Raw genomic sequence first — 20633 nt, 5'->3', positions numbered from 1 at the left:
TTTCATACCAGTGCCTCCTCTGTGTGTCTTCTCTTCTGTGTGTCTGCTTTAAACCCCCTTTGCCTCTCTCTTATAAATATACCTGTGGTTGCCTTTAGGGACCACCTGGATAGTTTAGGATCAGGTCCTCTTTCAAGATCCTTAACTCAGTCACCTCTTTTGATATAAGCCTTAGTCTGTTGGGGCTGCTACAGCAAAGTACCGTAGGCTGGGTGGCTTTCTGGAGGCTGGGAAGCCCAAGATGAAGGTGCCAGCAAGTTCTGTGTCTGGTGGGAACCAGCATCCTGGTTCATGGATGGCTGTCTTCTTGTGCCCTCACATGGCAGAAGGGGTGAGGGAAATCTGATGGGCCTCTTTCATAAGGACATTGATTTCATTCACAAGGGCTCCACCCTCATGAACTAATTACCTCCCACAAGCCCCACCTCCAAATATCACATTGGGGATTAGGTTAGATGAATTTTGGGAGGATACAGCATCAACTCAAAAGTATAAAATCCAAAGTCTCATCTAAATATCAAAATCAGATATGGGTGTGACTCAAAGTATGATTCATCCTGAGGCAAATTCTTCTCTAGCTATGAACCTGTGAAATCTTCCAAAATATAATGGTGAGACAGGCATAGGATAGACATTCCTATTCCAAAAGGGAAAAATAGGAAAGAAGGAAGGGGTTCCAAGTAAGTCTAAAACCCAATATTAAATCTTTAGAGCAAACAACATTAGATCTTAAGGATCAAGAATAATCTTTTATTGGATGCTCTGCCTTCTGGACCCACTGGGCTATGGTCTCATCTTTGCAGCTCTCAGAGTTAGTGTGAACACTCTCAGGGTTCTTGGGGACAGCTCTGTCCCCAGGGCTCCATTGAGCATCACCCTCGTTGGGGCTCTCTGCAGTAGCCCTATCCCTGCAGAAGTATTGTGCCTGGGCTCTGCCCTGCCAGGATGGGGTCTTATATCCGTGGCTATCCTTATTAGGATCCTGATCCTGCAACCCTTTCAGACATCTTCTGGAATCCAGGTGGAGGCAGCCATGCCCCCATGGCTCTTGCATTCTGCATACTGACAAGAGATGGTAGAGGAGTGTGGATACCACCAAAGTTTGCCTCCTGTGTCCGCTAGAGCTACACCCGGGGCAGCCAAGGAGTTCAGTTCTGGAGTGCAGCGTGCAGAGCCCATGATGTGAGACAGCACTGAACAATGCACCCCAAGGTCCCACCTTTGAAACCACCTTCAGGCAGCCCCACCTTTGAAACCATTCTGCCCCCAGGGACCTAGCACTGTGGTCCTGTGATGGAAAGGGCAGCTCTGATGATTTCTGAATTGTCTTTGGGTTGATTCTTCCTTTGTCTTCAACAATAGCCGCTGCTTCTGTTGAGATGGCTGATTTTACCAAACAGGGTTTTGCCCACGCTTTGAGTGTTCTCATCTGACCACACGTTCTCATTCTCTTCAGTATGGATCGGCTGAAAGTTCTCCAAATCTTTAAATTCTGCTTCCTTTTTGATTAAGAGTTCTACCTTTAAATCATTTCTTTCTTCTGCCATTTTACTATAAGGAGTCAGGAGGAACCAAGGCCACTCCTTCGACACTTTGCTTAGAAATAACTTCAGCTAAATATGCGATTTCATCACTCACAAGTTCTTCAGTAGAGCTAGAAGATGAACACAGTTCAGCCAAGTTCTTAGCCACTTTAGAATAAGGATTGCCTTTCCCTCACCGTCTAATAACACGTGCCTGATCTCTGTCAGACCCCACCTGAATGGCCTTTACCCTCCATATTTCTACGAACATTCTGTTTAGGATTAACTTTGGTATTCTTGAAGAAGACTCAGGCTTTCTTTACAGTCTCCGTTTTTCTTAATTGCTTGTCATCAGAATCACCGTAAATAATCTCTTTATGGTAATAGCCTTTTTCTCTCATGCACCTCAAAACTGCTCCAGCTTCTACCTAATACCCAGTTTCAAATCCACTTTCACATTGTTAGTTATTTCTTATGACAGCCTCCCCCTCCAAGTACCAATTTTTATGTTAGTTTGTTAGGGCTGCTGTAACAAAATACCATACACTAGGTGGCTTATAAATAGCAGGAATTTATTTCTCTCAGTTCTGGAGGCTGGGAAGTCTAAGATCAAGGTGCCAGCAGATTCAGTGTCTGTCTGGGGCCCTTTCCTGTGTCATAGACAGCCATTTTTCTTTTCTTTTTTTTCTTTTCTTTTCTTTTCTTTTCTTTTCTTTTCTTTTCTTTTCTTTTCTTTTCTTTTCTTTTTTTTCCCAAGTGGGTGTGTAGTTTTTTTCTTTAATTTTTTTAAAAGATTTTATTTATTTATTCTTATTATTATTTCTCAGAGAGAAAGAGAACACAAGCAGGGGGGAGTGGCAGGTAAAGGGAGAAGCAGACTCCCCACTGAGTCCCCCCCCCCCCCGGGGGCCTGATGTGGGACTCAATCCCAGGATCCTGAGATCATGACCTGAGCCAAAGGCAGATGCTTAACTGACTGAGCCACCCAGGTGTCCCCATAGACAACCGTTTTTCACTGTGTCTTCACTTGGCAGAGGGAGCTCTCTGGGCCCTCATTATAAGGGCACTAATCCTATTCATGAGGGCTTCACCCTGCTGACCTAATTGCCTCCTAAAGGCCTTACCTTCAAATACCATTACAACTGGGAATTAGGTATCAACATATGAATTTGAGGGAACACAAACACTCAGTTTCTGGGACCATTTAAGATATATTGCAGGTTCTAGGGATTAGGACATGAACATATCTTTTTCAGGGCCCCTATTCAGCCCACGACAACTGCTTTTACACACTCAAAGTATAGTATTAGATATCAGGAATTGTTTGGTGTGGGATATCCATTTCCATTTCCTTATAAATATGTGCTGACTTCTATTTTTTTTTAATTTGCCCATTATAAAAACGTCTTAGTTAGTTTGACCTTTATTATCAATTAGTATTCTCAGAGTCCTTTTAACTACGGCAGTAGTTCACATCTAAAAATAGGTTTTGTGTTACTGACATTTTGTGGGCTATCCACTATTGATACGTCTCTTGTCTAGTTGTCAAAGTAAATCAGTCTATAGGATTTAAAACATGGTCCATCTGGAAGAATAAAATAACCTCTCAGGATTAGATTCCAATTTTAATTCAGTTACCTGTTGGAAAAGAGAAGATTTGGTTCATTTTAATTCCTGTTACAAAATCGGGTGAGTTGTCCTCTAAACTTAAACATTGTACATTAATTTGACACTACTGTATCTTTTTGTATAAGAAAAAGGAAGTAGAAGGCATAAAGACTAGTTCATTATTCTTTAAGGAACATAGTAATTCCTTTAGGTGAAAACATAGGTAGGATGTGAAGAACAAGTCATGCTTTATCTGTAGGCTATCTAGATTAATTTACAGCCAAGTCAATAGTCTCCTAACATCCATTGATTTAATTTGGGATTTAATTTGCTGAGTACATTATTTCTGGACTATCTTTTGAAACATAAACTTCTGCATGGCTTAGACTATTGATAAGGGTTCATAAAATTGATTCATCCTGATTTAGATTTGGGTAGTTGATGAAATAATTATTCACAAAGTATATAAAGGAAATTCTGATATTCTGTACAACTAAGTGAGAAAAGACCTTAAATATAACACTAGAGTCTCACCATTGATCATCACTAATGGTTTTATTATTTCTTTGTCCTACATCTTCCTCTCCTTAGATTAATCAACCCATATTGATTTCTAGAAGATAAGGCAAGGTTTGGGGCTTTAGCACATCCCACCATGTAAGTTTTTTAAAAACACTTGAAATAGATAAATGTTTTCAGTAGTCATTAAGTCACCCTTTTGTCAATGACAGTGATATACTGTAGTCTATATACTCAAAAAAATTATAGACAGCGTAGATATAAATAAGCTGAAATAATGATGAATTTCTAAAGATTTTAAGGGATAGTTGAGGTTTAGAATTACAAAGAACAAATATTTGAATTCCAGTGGAAAATACAGGCAAGGATATGTGCAAGAATTGAAATTGGAAATTCACCATTGGAAATAAAACTGAAGGAGTATATTTATAAGCAGAAAGAGCAGGCTCTAATGTGCTGTTAAAGTGACATCAGTAACAATGGGCCTAACAAAAATACTAGTCACGGTACTAATTTAATCACTTACTGGACTTTACACCTTGGAAAAAAAATCACTTTGCACCTCTCTTCCTTTATGCCCTCATCTCTAAATATGATTAAAAACATCACTTCCTCTTCATTCTTGGGATTATGATAATTAATTGAATCTTTGGAAAAAAGCATTTTTTTCGTGCATCCTGTTATAAGTAAAAGTTATCATGAAACAAGTGGCATATATGCAAACTGCCAAGAAACCAGATTAGCTGAGAGCATAGTCCAACTTCTAGCTGTAGTAACTAACACAGCTTTTGTAGGGACAAATAAACTTTATGCCTCCTTGGACTTTAGGAAGCAATCTCCAAAATAGTTGCTTTCCCAAATTAAAGGAAAATTTTCCCATATTCTTAAGGATTGTTGATCTTCTACTGTTTTTTTTTTTTTTTTTAGTAGGACACACAATTCTAAAATAATTCTTTTCATTTTTAAACCTAAAGACCAATATATGGATCACATGAATATATTTGCATAAACATATATTAAAATATGATAGTTTGATAGATGTAGAGAAAGGGATGTAAAATAGATTTATATAACTACCAAGCAGGAAGTTATAATTTCTTGGATTTTTGGCCAATTTATTGAAAAAAGCCATGGGTATGGGTTGGTCTTTCTGTAAGAAAATAGACTAGTCAGGTTAAACCTTTATGTGAAAGGTTTGTAGAAATGTTGGAGAGCATTTAGAATGTGGACTTGTAAAGATCTCTTGTTGTGGCCTCTACGCTGACCTCCATAAAGCATGATGATAATGAAGTATAGACTGAAAGGTCAGAGCCCAATTTTCAGAAATGCCTCAGGCTTTCCTCTGAGGCTTTGCCCTGAACTCAGGGCATCTCTGTCTGCTAGAGGAAACTGACAGAAAATGTATTTCTTCAAAATATATAAAGGGTTTTCTGCATTTGGATGGGCTGGTTACATGTAGTAGGATGGGGCTGCCATCCCTGATTTACCCGGCTTAAAAAGGTTATGAAGGCTCCCAAGACTCCTGGTAAGACCAGAACAGATGTTTCTTCTCTCCGCTGTTAACCCAGACCTAGGAGACCTATTTAGCATAAACTCTATTCTGAGCACAAGTTAAAACTTTAATTTCAGAGGTGCCTGGGTGGCTGAGTTGGTTAAGTGTCTGAATCTTGGTTTCAGCTCAGGTCATGATCTCAGGGTCCTGGGATCGAGCCCCATGTGTGGGGCTCCACGCTTAGCAAGGAGTCTGCCTGAGATTCTCTCCCTCTCCCTTTACCCCCTCCCGGTACTCAGGTTCTCTCTCTCTCTAAATGAATAAATCTTCTTTAAAAACTTAAATTTCAGCCTTATCTATTTCTCAGATTTTATTCATGACTTTATAATTCCCTGACTAATCATTCTAGTCCCTATCATAGTTTCTTACTGACTTGGCAACTAGATCACAGGCTTTCCTCATCTTCTCATACAAATCTCATTTGGCCTGCATTGCCTTTTTCAACACTTTAGGATACATGGCCCTACATGCAAAGCAGGCAACTGGTTATTTAATTCAGAATTGACTTTTTCTCAGCTTTAATCTAGGCAAAGGAATGTCCAACCTAAACAAAATAAACTCTAAGTACTAGCTTCTATGTATTCAGCACAAGATTTAAGTTGAAATGAAAGTATTTGATGTATTAGGAATATCTGTCACCCAGATCTGATTAGGAAGTTTTAATTCTAAATCAGAAGATCCCTAAAATGCTTTTAGTCCTTTTCATGACCAGTCTGTCTCATTGTGAGACATATATATTATTGATAATATTTCTTTTTTTTAATATGTTAAGTTAGCCACCATATGGTACATCATTAGTTTTTGATGTAGTGTTCAGTGACTTATTAGTTGCGTATAACACCCAGTGCTCATTACAAACCTTGCCCTCCTTAATACCTATTACCCTGTTACCCCCACTCCCCTCCCTTCTGAAACCCTCAGTTTGTTTGATAATATTCTAATAATTATCTTTTAAACTTTCTGTTTCCATTGTCAATGGATAGTTTCTTTAACGGAATTTTAGAGCAAATTATTTAAATGAGTATAGGAAATTATTTGAGGGACAGCTAATGAATGCCAATAAATTTTCTTCTCATGATGGTAGATATGCAATCTAATGTTATTTATTTCTTTAAAAAACCTATTTCTTAATTTTATACTTATAATTTTTTTCTCGTGCATATATGTTTGATCATTTTGTTCATACATTAGCAGTTCTATCAATGGATTGACAAAGAAATTTTGCTAATTACTAAAACATGGTCACAATATCCTGGGATAAATTAAAGCTCTGATGCGGCCTATGGAACTCAATTATACATGTAACCTTTGTTTTTTTTCATTTCTTTAGATAATCCAGAGTCTGCTCTACCTCTCTCCTTTTGCATTGTCTTTCCATATCACTTCAAGGAACAGTGAGTAGACGTAAAATTCCACGGATAATCCAAAAACACCTGTTCAAGTTGGCATCTATCAACAGGTAAAATAACACTTTTAATTCCTGCTTTTCTTGATTATTTCCATATATAAAAGGAAAGACACAATAGGTATAAGTTGTGAAAATATTACAGAGTTGTGCATAGGAAGATAACATGAGACCAGTGAGTGTGTATGAATTGGATCTTGACTATTGATCAACCCAAGAGTTGTTTAATAAGGAACAGGTGGTAATCTTAGAAATGGAATTTTTCAAGGTTAATTGGTTAGGGTCCACTCTGTAATAATTTAGTTAAGAGATCATAAGATATCAATTTATATGGAAAAAACTAAACAGCTAGGAGATAAGGAAGTGAAGAGGCATGAATAGTGACTCTCAACCTGGAGTATGCATTTATAAATCAAGTCAATATGCCGGAAACAGATACAAAAGATTACATACAGAAATAAACTGGTGAAAAAAACAATACAAAAAAGGAGGATTAAGGAGAAAAAAACTGAAGGCCCTTCAGTTTTCTATGAGCATAGATTCCTGTCTATACAATAGAAATCGCAACATCAACCTAGCTCATTAGTAAATTTCAGTATTCATATTCATAACATGATTTGAATATTAGTAAATTTCAATATTCATATTGATATATTTAAATAATATCTTTAAGATTATTTAGAAAAAATTTTTGAAGTGGCTGAGAAGAAAATCATCCAGTTGTATTTCTAAGTGTTTATAATAGCAGATGTGATAAAAGCCTCAGTAGTTTAAACTCATGAATTAATAATGAAAGACAGATTCTTTTATGCAAACAAGAAAGTTGCAGAGAACTTCTCTACCTATTTTAAATTTCATTTTTATCATTTTTCCTCTATGAATTTCTGAAAGCCAAGTCCTTTAGTATAACGATGGACAAATTAGAAAAGTTTAATGTAGAGAATATTTTCATTCAAAATCTAAAAAGTGCATATAGAAGATCACTGAAAATATCCTTGATATAATTTGACAGTAAACAAAAATTGAACCTGTCTTTGTTTTCATAGATATCTGTTTAGTTTTTTGGTGGGTTTTCTGAAAACATGTGGCAAATTTAGAACTTATTTCCCACATTATTTTACCAATAGAAAATTCTTTCTTTTTCTTCTACATTTCAATTGAAACATATTCACAAATAAAATGAGAGTAGTAAGAAGATATTGAAAAATGCTGGCAGTTACAGCTAAAAGCTAAGTGAACAGCATTACTCCACAAAGAAACATTGATTTTAGGGAACCAAGATGTTTTTAATTTAATTTCAGTTGTGTGAAGCTATATGTGATCATTTCTTCCACAGGAGAGTGAGTGCTATTATACCATAAGGCTAGCAGCTAAATGTTCCTAGACATATCCAAAGAGAAAGTCCTTTCTTTTAACAAACAATAATGTACCATCTATTTATTTGGAAGAATTTTATTGCTATGAAAAAATGCATAAAATATATCATTCATGAAATAATAATGTAGCACCATTTTGAGAAATGCAGTAAAATTAATTCATTAAAACCATATAACTTCTAATGCTACGGGTCCAGAAAATAGGTCCATGCTGAAATATTTTTACATATTCTTAGTTATTAAAAGTACAAACATTCTGAAATATTTTTAATAATCTAATATTTCTAATAATTAAAAAATCTACCATTTAATTCTTTAAAATCTATCAGATTTAATCCATGGTCCTTTTTAACTTTTGTAAAGAAAATCTTAAATATTTGGATTAAGAAAGTATTCTGTTTTTAAGTGATGACAGCTCCATTTTTTATTATGCTTAGAATTCAGATAGAGATAGCTTTTATTTTTGGGTTGGTACTTCAGTACAGATCTGAATTCTTTATTTGAGTAGTTATTTCTATAAGCAAATTAAATGCTTCATTTTTTAGCCCAAAACAAAGTTACATACCTCATTCCATTTTTTTTTTTGGTTAATTTTCTTAGTATAAGAGTATTAAAAAGTATTCATGAGAAATTATATACTTATAACCATAAAGTATTATTTTGGTGACTATCAAGAGTAATATCTGAAAATGGAAATAAGGTTTAAACTGTTATTTCATTTTTTCTTAATAGATTACTTGAATCTCGAATAGAGGAACAGAAATGCCACCACCAGTAGGCGCCCCCCTATACCCACCTCCTGATGGAGGCTGGGGCTGGGTAGTGGTTGGAGCATCTTTTATCTCCATTGGATTTTCATACGCATTCCCCAAAGCTGTCACAGTGTTCTTCAAAGAAATTCAGCAAATATTCAACACTACCTACAGTGAAATAGCATGGATATCATCCATTATGCTGGCTGTTATGTATGCAGGAGGTAAGGTTTCTGGGAATAAATGGAATTCCAGATTAAGAAAACAATGCTTGCATGCCACAGTGTTTTACATTTAATGTCTTGGTATATTAAAGCTCTGTTTTTGTATTGTAGTCACTTAAAACCAACCAAAAATATAATTCCAACTGAATTTTTAATAATTTTATTGATTCTGCATCTTGAGATATTCACTTCATTCTTTAGTATGACTACAGTATTTGAATGAGGATTTCTTTGAACAAAGTAAGGTTTACTTTACTAAATTATGGAATTTCCAAGGGAGGCACTTTTCCATTTAATCTGGAATAAAGTCTATACCACAGTGTTAGTATCATTTCCTACCATTGTTACAGTTGGTAGAAATGCTTTCATCCTAATGAGAAAGAAACTCCAGTTGCTGACAGTCTATAAGCCTACTAAGTACTTCACCTTCAGCTGCAAAAATGGAGAGTTACCATGTACATTCTGGATCCATTCAAGTTTGTGTGATCAAAATAATTCTTACCTCTATAGTACTCATTAAATATGACATTTTAAAAAAAAGATTTACTTATTTATTTTGAGAGAGAGCGAGAGAGCAGGGCAGGGGGTAGAAGGAGATAGAAAGGGAGAGAGAATCTCCAGCCAACTCCCCACTGAGTGCAGACCTGATGCGGGGCTCCATCCGACTACTGTAAGATCATAACTTAAGCTGAAGGCAGGAGTTGGATGCTTAACCGACTGAGCCACCCAGGCACCCCTAAATATGACATTTTTAAATATAAATGGTTGTCTGACAATTATCCTGTTACATTCCGTATTCAGTTGAGGGTAAGATTCATGAGGGAGAACAAATCAAAGAACCATATCACTTCTGAATGCTTAAAAAATGTAATTATTAATGCATTATTATGTCACTTATTTTCTTTAAATCAATCTCAACAGCAGACCAGATGGCCTCTACATTTTTTAAGGTCATTATGTAAAATATTTAGGTTTTAGAGTTTTCATTTTTCATCCGGATATTTGACTTTAAGAGACAGGTATAGACTCAGAATATAAGAACTGAAAGAAATTATACAAATCATCTACCACAATTTCTTACCTTACAGTTGAGGATAATATTGCTCATAGTGATAGGGAATATACCATTAGCAATAATATCCAATATTTATTAGTATTTACTTTCAGCTAAGTCCTCTCTAAATGCTTGCTATGTGTCATATGATTTAATTCTCTTAACAATGCGTGAGATAAGTATTATTTTCTCTCTGTTCTATAATTGAAGAAATAGAGACATAGAATAATTTCCCAAGAACAACAGCTTATTAGTGACAGGTAGAAATCGAGACTCCAAATATTGAGTCACTGTGCTCTTCTGCTTTTCTCATATCTTCCTCTTTACTTCTAGAAAGTGATAGAGCCAGATCTAGGCCAGGCCTTCTACAGACCTGATTCAGGTTCTACCCCTTCCAAGGTCATTTGTCAGTGACATAATAATTAATCTACAGGATATTATTTCTTTATGGTAGTACCAAGGTGAAAATGCGATCCTCCAATTATCCTCTGTGTGTGTGTGTGTGTGTGTGTGTGTGTGTGTGTGTGTGTGTATCTGCATCTCTATTGCAGGGGTTAGGTGTTATTTAATATTGTTTTACTAGAACAACACACAAGTCATCTTGTTCTGAGCTCCAAAATATGCTGATGTTAAGATACATAGTCCCCACCCTTTTAAATACAACTGAAACAGAATCCTCTAGTGAATTCATAGAAGTCTACTGAATTTGAACTATACAGTCATAATTTTATATTGAATAGGTAGTTGACTAACTCATAAGCAAGACAAAAATTTGTATAACTTTTTTGTTAAGTCAAGTCTTAATTGAATTTATTAGTTTAAAGCAAATAACTTCAAAGTCCCAGTGCCTCAAAGGAATATAAGTTTACTTATTGCTCAAGCAGTGTTTCATCTGATGGCTATGCTATCACATGAGACTTTGTGATGTTTCCAAAATCTGCTCCCCTTGGCTAGACAGAATGAATGCAAACAGTATGGAAGATCATGTGTGATATTTTAAGGGCCAGGCCTGGAAGGGGTAAACAACATTTCTGACATATTCTACTGGTCAGAATACTTATGCTGCTATACCTAAAGATAGGAGCCAGGATTGCTGGAAAATGCAGGATTCCTAGAGGAAGAAATAGAGTAAGATAGCATCCAGTAAGTCTCAGAGAGAGCTTGGTACCCCAGCAATCATTCTTCATCCAATGAAAGTAGGATATATTTATAGACTTGTCATGGTCATATGATAGCCTTCCACTCCCTGGTTGGATCTACAGAAAGGTTTAGAATGAAGAATTATATAATTTCTTTTCTCAAACCATTAAATAAATAATATGTAAATCCCTACAATATGTATTTATTATTTAATAAATTTGTCAATTTATTCATGTTCTTATTTTCCTATTTTTAATAGATATTATACATGTTAAAAAAACACAAAAGACGGGCACCTGGGTGGCTCAGTTGGTTAAGTGTCTGACTCTTGATTTCAGCTCAGGTTATGATGTCAGGGTCATAAGATGGAGCCTTGCTTTGGACTCCAGGCTCAGCTCAGAGTCTGCTTGTCTCTCTGCCTATTCCCTCTGTTCTCACTCTCTCTCTCTCTTTCTCTCAAATAAATAAATAAGTAAATAAAAAGCACAAAATAGAACTCTTTTGAAGCTCATCAAAAAAATGGTAGTTTGGGGGCACCGGGGTGACTCAGTTCGTTAGGCATCTGACTCTTGATCTCAGCTCAGGTGTTGATTCTAGGGTTGTAGTTCAAGCCCTGTGTTGGGCTCCATGGTGGGCATGGAGCCTATTTAAAAAAAAAAAATAGTAGTTTGGTTAAGTAAGTAGTTACCAATTCAGAAAAAAAAATACCTTAAAATGTTTAGGGTAATAGATGAAAAAATCTGTCTAAATTAAAGATCATTGAGGATTTTCTACTTGTCTCAAGAAAACAAATGCTAGACACATAAAGACACTTACGTAGTAATTGATGATGGTAATATCTGGGTGAGATCCACCAAGTTGCTGGAATATTGCTTAGCATCATTAGTCATCAGAACTGAGACATTTTGTTTATCAGCTCTGGCCACGGAGAAAAGTCAGTAATTGTAGAAATTTTGCTACACTGTGGTCTTTCCCTTGAAAGTGGAAAAGCAGTCCACCCATGGCCTGCAGGAAAGAAATGTTATTACCTGCCATATCCACTGGTTAATGGAGAACTCATTACATTTTACATGGTGTTTTATCTTGATAATCTTATCTTGATAATTGGTTTTAATCTTTTAGTAAGAAATAATTGGTACATTTAAAATTATATAATCCCAATATGAAAACAGTCCCCCTTATGTGGATGCAGATAATTTTTTTCATAAACATAATAACTATTTAGAACAAAAATATCTGTTAGTTTCAATTAATCTAAGACACAGATGTTGGTCCTATTACCAAAGTGGTAGTATTTTTTCAAATACGGTCCACAGACTTTCTTCTTCTGAATCATGTGTGTCTTGCTAAAAATGCATAGTTGCAGGTCTTCTCCCAAACCCCATTTTAGCAGAATTTCTGTTGGTGGAATCCAGAAACTTGCATTTCGGCAAGCATCCCTGAAAAACACTTCAGGTACAACATAGGGATTCACTGTTGTAGAAGAAGATCAATAATTGATTTAAAAATATTTAAGTTATCCTTTAATATTTGAAAGATCTCTTTTTATAGAGGCCTTTTAGGTTGATGATTATAAAATAAATTCAAAGACCATAAGGTGAAAAGGCATATAGTTTAGTATGAAGTTTAATGAGGCTCGCTACCGAGTAACTGAAATACTTGGTTCAACCTAATGCTAATTACGTTAGCCTGGAGAACATCTAAGATCTGACACCCTCATTAGGGCTTAGCACTCAACCTATTAATCACCACTGTGGGGTCACTGGGTAAGATGGAGTGTGTTCTGAGGCCTGGCCTGTGATGTCAGGACTGGAGTCTCTTGTAGTAATTAGTTGGCATCTGAGCCTTGGTAGCAAGATATTATCTTCCCTTTTGATGTCTGAATTAAAAATGAAACTAATAAAAGGTATGCAGGAAGGATGGAAAAGAATGCAAATTATGTTTATCCCTTACTTCATCCTTAGAATAATGACATTAAATTATAGCAACCCATCTGGTCATCCATATGGTCTCCTGGAGTTCTAGCAAATTTCAGCAAATAGGTCAAACACAGTGGTCACTCCATTAATAAAGCACTAAGTAGAGGCAGAAAACATTACAAATTAAACTTTCCACATTGTTTAGATGGATATAGGGATTTATTTTATAAAGAGTGATTACATAGGATTGTCTTTTAGTACAATGTTTGTCTTTGTTACTCTATCAAAAGATAATGTGAACCTGCTTAGCTACACAATTATGGAGTACAGATTTGGGGCTGCCAATCTCTGTGAGTACCTCATGTTATTTTTCTGGTGATATCTGTTATGACTTGGAAGAATCAGCCGTTCTAGAGGGGAGAGTTGGCTTTGTCTCCATGGTAACATACTCTTCTGTTTTATGTGAGCAGTGACTGCCAATTGTACTAAGGTAAGGGTGATGGTTTGATGATGGAATACTTTAAACAGGGGGCCAAGCATCAGACCACTGAGCCTTCTTTTTTACTGGAGGCCAAGAAGCGAAATGTTTTAGGCATGGGAGGTTGGTGGTCATAATATAGAACGTGTATTTTTCTATTCTTTTCTAAGTCTAAGCTCACTACATTATTTTGCTTTGTGCTCTAAATACTTTGCTGAACGAAGGAGCCTACTAAAATAATTCATATGGTGCTGTCTCTTAGCCACAGCCAAAAAAAAAAAAAAAAAGTTCGTTTCATTCCTGTGATTGAGATCTCCCTAGGGCTTTCACCCTAGCTTTATAAAGTCCCAAAAGTACACTTGGATAGTCCTATGCAAGCAAGCAGGCTGTGCATCTTTTATACCTACACTGATAGATTTTTTAAAATTCTTTATTGTTATGTTAATCACCATATATTACATCATTAGTTTTTGATATAGTGTTCCATGATTCATTGTTTGTGCATAACACCCAGTGCTCCATGCAGAATGTGCCCTCTTTAATACCCATCACCAGGCTAACCCATCCCCCCACCCTCCTCCCCTCTAGAACCCTCAGTTTGTTTTTCAGACTCCATCATCTCTCATGGTTCGTCTCCCCCTCTGACTTACTTCCCTTCATTCTTCCCCTCCTGCTATCTTCTTCTTTTTTCTTTTTTCTTAACATATGTTGCATTATTTGTTTCAGAAGTACAGATCTGTGATTCAGCAGTCTTGCACAATTCACAGCGCTCACCATAGCACATACCCTACCCAATGTCTATTACCCAACCACCCCATCCCTCCCACCCCCACCACTCCAGCAACACTCAGTTTGTATCCTGATATTAAGAATTCCTCATATCAGTGAGGTCATGATACATGTCTTTCTCTGATTGACTTATTTCACTCAGCATAACACCCTCCAGTTCCATCCACGTCGTTGCAAATGGCAAGATCTCATTCCTTTTGATGGCTGCATAATATTCCATTGTGTATATATACCACAGCTTCTTTATCCATTCACCTGTCGATGGACATCTTGGCTCTTTCCACAGTATGGCTATTGTGGACATTGCTGCTATAAACATTGGGGTGCACGTACCCCTTCGGATCCCTACATTTGTATCTTTGGGGTAAATACCCAGTAGAGCAATTGCTGGATCGTATGGTAGCTCTATTTTCAACTGTTTCAGGAACCTCCATACTATTTTCCAGAGGGGTTGCACCAGCTTTCATTCCCACCAACAGTGTAGGAGGGTTCCCCTTTCTCCACATCCCCGCCAACATCTGTCGTTTCCTGACTTGTTAATTTTAGCCATTCTGACTGGTGTGAGGTGGTATCTCTTTGAGGTTTTGATTTGGATTTCCCTGATGCCGAGCGATGTTGAGCACTTTTACATGTGTCTGTTGGCCATTTGGATGTCTTCTTTGGAAAAAATGTCTGTTCGTGTCTTCTGCTCATTTCTTGATTGGATCATTTGTTCTTTGGGTGTTGAGTTTGATAAGTTCTTTATAGATTTTGGATACTAGCCCTTTATCTGATATGTCATTTGCAAATATTTTCTCCCATTCTGTCGGTTGTCTTTTGGTTTTGTGGACTGTTTCTTTTGCTGTGCAAAAGCTTCTTATCTTGACGAAATCCCAATAGTTCATGTTTGCCCTTGCTTCCCTTGCCTTTGGCGATGTTTCTAGGAAGAAGTTGCTGTGGCTGAGGTCAAAGAGGTTGCTACCTGTGTTCTCCTTTAGGATTTTGATGGACTCCTGTCTCACATTTAGGTCTTTCAACCATTTGGAGTCTATTTTTGTGTGTGGTATAAGGAAATGGTCCAGTTTCATTCTTCTGCATGTGGCTGTCCAATGTTCCCAACACCATTTCTTGAAGAGACTGTCTTTTTGCCATTGGACATTCTTTCCTGCTTTGTCAAAGATAAGTTGACCATAGAGTTGAGGGTCCATTTCTGGGCTCGATTCTGTTCCATTGATTGATGTGTCTGTTTTTGTGCCAGTATCATACTGTCTTGATGATGACAGCTTTGTAATAGAGCTGGAAGTCCGGAATTGTGATGCTGCCAGCTTTGCTTTTTTTTTCAATATTCCTCTGGCTATTCGGGGTCTCTTCTGGTTCCATACAAATTTTAGGATTATTTGTTCCATTTCTTTGAAAAAGGTGGATGGTATTTTGATGGGGATTGCATTGAATGTGTAGATTGCTCTAGGTAGCATTGACATCTTCACAAAGTTTGTTCTTCCAATTCATGAGCATGGAACGTTTTTCCATTTCTTTGTGTCTTCTTCAATTTCTTTCATGAGTCTTTTATAGTTTTCTGAGTACAGATCCTTTGCCTCTTTGGTTAAATTTATTCCTAGGTATCTTATGGTTTTGGGTGCAATTGTAAATGGGATCGACTCCTTGATTTGTCTCTCTTCTGTCTTGTTGTTGGTGTATAGGAATGCCACTGATTTCTGTGCATTGATTTTATATCCTGCTACTTGACTGAATTCCTGTATGAGTTCTAGCAGTTTTGGGGTGTAGTCTTTTGGGTTTTCCACATACAGTATCATATCATCTGCAAAGAGTGAGAGTTTGACTTCCTCTTTGCTGATTTGGATGCCTTTGATTTCTTTTTGTTGTCTGATTGCTGTGGCTAGGACATCTAATACTATGTTGTATAGCAGTGGTGAGAGTGGACATCCCTGCCATGTTCCTGACCTTAGGGGAAAAGCTCTCAGCTTTTCCCCATTGAGAATGATATTCGCTGTAGGTTTTTCATAGATGGCTTTTATGATATTGAGCTACGTACCCTCTATCCCTATACTCTGAAGAGTTTTGATCAAGAAAGGATGCTGTACTTTGTCAAATGCTTTTTCTGCATCTATTCAGAGGATCATATGATTTTTGTTCTTTCTTTTGTTAATGTATTGTATCACGTTGATTGATTTGCAGATGTCGAACCATCCTTGCAGCCCAGGGATAAATCCCACTTGGTCGTGATGAATAATCCTTTTAATGTACTGTTGGATCCTATTGGCTAGTATTTTGGTGAGAATTTTTGCATCCATGTTCATCAAGGATATTGGTCTGTGATTCTCCTTTTTGATGGGGTCTTTGTCTGGTTTTGGGATCAAGGTAATGCTGGCCTCATAAAATGAGTTTGGAAGTTTTCCTTCCATTTCTATTTTTTGGAACAGTTTCAGGAGAATAGGTATTAATTCTTCTTTAAATGTCTGATAGAATTCCCCTGCGAAGCCATCTGGCCCTGGGCTTTTGTTTCTTGGGAGATTTTTGATGACTGCTTCAATTTCCTTAGTGGCTATAGGTCTGTTCAGGTTTTCTATTTCTTCCTGGTTCAATTTTGGTAGTTGATACATCTCTAGGAATGCACCCATTTTTCCAGGTTATCTAATTTGCTGGCATAGAGTTGCTCATAATATGTTCTTATAATTGTTTGTATTTCTTTGGTGTTGGTTGTGATCTCTCCTCTTTCATTCATGATTTTGTTGATTTGGGTCATTTCTCTTTCCTTTTGATAAGTCTGGCCAGGGGTTTATCAATCTTGTTAATTCTTTCAAAGAACCAGCTCCTAGTTTCGTTGATCTGTTCTACTGTTCTTTTGGTTTCTAGTTCATTGATTTCTGCTCTGATCTTTATGATTTCTCTTCTCCTGCTGGGTTTAGGCTTTATTTGCTGTTCTTTCTCCAGCTCCTTTAGGTGTTGGGTTAGGTTGTGTATTTGAGACCTTTCTTGTTTCTTGAGAAAGGCTTGTATTGCTATATACTTTCCTCTCAGGACTGCCTTTGCTGTATCCCAAAGATTTTGAACAGTTGTGTTTTCATTTTCATTGGTTTCCATGAATTTTTTTAATTCTTCTTTGTTGACCCATTCATTCTTTAGTAGGATGCTCTTTAGCCTCCATGTATTTGAGTTCTTTCTGACTTTCCTCTTGTGATTGAGTTCTAGTTTCAAAGCATTGTGGTCTGAAAATATGCAGGGAATAATCCCAATCTTTTGGTACCGGTTGAGACCTGATTTGTGACCTAGGATGTGATCAGTTCTGGAGAATGTTCCATGGGCACTAGAGAAGAATGTGTATTCCGTTGCTTTGGGATGGAATGTTCTGAATATATCTGTGAAGTCCATTTGGTCCAGTGTGTCATTTAAAGTCTTTATTTCCTTGTTGATCTTTTGCTTAGATGATCTGTCCATTTCAGTCAGGGGGGTGTTAAAGTCCCCCACTATTATTGTATTGTTGTCAATGTTTTTCTGCGCTTTTGTTATTAATTGCCTTATATAATTGGCTGCTCCCATGTTAGGGGCACAGATATTTACAATTGTTAGATCTTCTTGTTGGATAGACCCTTTAAGTAGGATATAGTGTCCTTCCTCATCTCTTATTACAGTCTTTGTTTTAAAATCTAATTTGTCTGATATAAGGATTGCCACCCCAGCTTTCTTTTGGTGTCCATTAGCATGGTAAATAGTTTTCCACCCCCTCACTTTCAATCTGGGGGTGTGTTTGGGTCTAAAATGAGTCTCTTGCAGACAGCATATTGATGGGTCTTGTTTTTTAATCCAATCTGATAGCCTGTGTCTTTTGATTGGGGCATTTAGCCCATTTACATTCAGGGTAACTATTGAAAGCTATGAATTTAGTGCCATTGTATTGCCTGTAAGGTGACTGTTACTGTATATTTTCTGTGTTCCTTTCTGATCTATGCTGCTTTTAGGCTCTTTCTTTGCTTAGAGGACCCCTTTCAATATTTCCTGGAGGGCTGGTTTCAGTTACATTCAGGGTAACTATTGAAAGCTATGAATTTAGTGCCATTGTATTGCCTGTAAGGTGACTGTTACTGTATATTTTCTGTGTTCCTTTCTGATCTATGCTGCTTTTAGGCTCTTTCTTTGCTTAGAGGACCCCTTTCAATATTTCCTGGAGGGCTTAGTTTTTGTTTGTCCTGGAAGCTTTTTAGCTCTCCTTCTATTTTCAATGACAGCCTAGCTGGATATAGTATTCTTGGCTGCGTATTTTTCTCGTTTAGTGCTCTGAAGATATCTTGCCAGTCCTTTCTGGCCTGCCAGGTCTCTGTGGATAGGTCTGTTGCCAGTCTAATATTTCTACCATTGTAGGTTACATATCTCTTCTCCTGAGCTGCTTTCAGGATTTTCTCTTTGTCTCTGAGACTTGTAAGTTTTACTATTAGATGTCGGGGTGTTGACCTATTATTATTGATTTTGAGAAGTGTTCTCTGTGCCTCCTGGATTTTGATGCCTGTTTCCTTCCTCACATTAGGGAAGTTCTCTGCTATTATTTGCTCCGATATACCTTCTGCCCCTCTCTCTCTTTCTTCTTCTTCTGGGATCCCAGTTATTCTAATGTTGTTTTGTCTTATCATAATACTTATCTCTCGAATTCTGCCCTTGTGATCCTGTAGTTATTTATCTCTCTTTTTCTCAGCCTCTTTATTTTCCATCATTTGGTCTTCTATATTGCTGATTCTCTCTTCTGCCTCATTTATCCTAGCACCTAGTTCCCCCATTTTTGATTGCAGCTCATCAATAGCCTTTTTGATTTCGACTTGTTTAGTTTTTAGTTCTTTTATTTCTCCAGAAAGGGTTTCTCTAATAACTTCCACACTTTTTTCAAGCCCAGCTAGTATCTTTAAAGTCATGATTCTGAACTCTAGGTCTGACATCGTACTAATGTCCATATTGAGTAGGACCCTGGCTGACGGTACTACCTCTTGTTCTTTTTGCTGAGGTGATTTCTTTCGTCTTGTCATTTTGTCCAGAGGAGAATAGATGAATGAGAGAACAAAATGCTAACAGGTTAACATCGTCCCCAGCAAATATACTGTATACAAATCAGAAAAGACCTGAAACCAGGGGAAAAGAAAGGGAAACAAAGAAAAAAGAAAGAGAAAAATAAAAAGAAAAAAAAGTATAAAAACAAAAACCGAACAATACAAAAATAGCAGAATATGATCAAATATGATCAGGCTAGTGCATAGATCAGTGCCACACACTAGATTTTGGGCGCATTTTGGTCTGTTAGAAAAAAGTGCCTCCTAAAATTTTAAAGGAAGAAAGACATATATGTACAAAATAAGGGTTGATACAATGAAGGGATGGAAGATGAGTGTAAAGATGAAAATTATAAAAGATTTTACAAAAAGAATTGATAAGTTGTTTGAAAAAAGAAAGAAGAAGATTTAAAAAAAAAAGAAAAAAGGGAGAGAATGTGATCAGGATAGAGACTAGAACAAAGCCATACACTAGTGATTTAGGGTATATTTTGATCTGTTAGAAGAAACTGTATCTCAAAATTTTAAAGAGAACAACTTATATATATATATGCCAAAAATAAGGGTAACTATTATGAAGGGATAAAATATGACTCTCAAAATGAAAAATAAGGAATGTTTTTTTAAAAAAAAGGATTGATAAGATGTTGGTTGAAAAAGGGAAAAAGAAAATTAAAAAACAGTTAAAAAAATTAACTTTGAGGAACTAATGAATCATGGTAAAAAAAAAGCCATGAATTCTATGTGCAGTATTCCCCTAGCGCTGGAGTTCTCCCGTTCTCCTTGATCGGTAAACTTGGTCTTGGCTTGCTGGCTGTTCGTGCTGATCTTCTGGGGGAGGGGCCTGTTGCCGTGGTTTCCAAATGTCTTTGCTGGAGGCTGAATTGCCCCGCCCTTGTCGGTCTGGGCTAAGCAAGCTGCTTGGGTTTGCTCTCAGTAGCTTTTGTTCCCTGCAAGCTCTCAGTACAGCTTTGGAGGACCAGGGTGAAAATGGTGGCCTCCCAATCTCCACCCGGAGGAGCTGAGAACTCGGGGCCCCGCTCTTCAGTGCGCCCCCAGAGAAAAGCAGTCACTCCCGTCTCCCTGGTCTCCGGCCACACTCCGTGCTCACCCGGCCTGTGACTGAGCGTTTGTATCTCTGGCACCCGACCCCGTGTGGAGTCTCCAAACCCAGCAGATCCCTGCGGTGTGTTCCCGCGCCGCTCCTCCCAAGGGAGAAAGGGTGTCTCCCCGGCTCTGCCGCTTGTTGGATCCCTGCTGGAGG

General features: G+C 37.2%; 1 protein-coding gene across 11 annotated transcripts in view; it reads left to right on the top strand.

Moving 5' to 3' along the window:
- Positions 1-20633, top strand: part of SLC16A7 (solute carrier family 16 member 7) — a 175242-nt gene that overhangs the window by 92641 nt on the left and 61968 nt on the right. For 7 of the 11 annotated variants that reach the window (XM_027591774.2, XM_027591785.2, XM_027591780.2 and 4 more), the window contains 2 exons: positions 6533-6661; positions 8716-8959. In XM_027591774.2, coding sequence (XP_027447575.1) covers positions 8746-8959 — 214 coding nt within the window. In that variant the 5' untranslated portion in view covers positions 6533-6661; positions 8716-8745. Of the gene's footprint in view, positions 1-3722; positions 3789-6532; positions 6662-8715; positions 8960-20633 lie in introns of all 11 variants that reach the window. The other 4 variants (XM_027591775.2, XM_027591778.2, XM_027591776.2 and 1 more) reach the window with 1 other exon arrangement.

This window comes from Zalophus californianus, chromosome 9 (genome assembly GCF_009762305.2).
Source record: "Zalophus californianus isolate mZalCal1 chromosome 9, mZalCal1.pri.v2, whole genome shotgun sequence".
Taxonomy (NCBI): domain Eukaryota; kingdom Metazoa; phylum Chordata; class Mammalia; order Carnivora; family Otariidae; genus Zalophus; species Zalophus californianus.
This window is presented reverse-complemented; position numbering and strand designations above follow the sequence as displayed.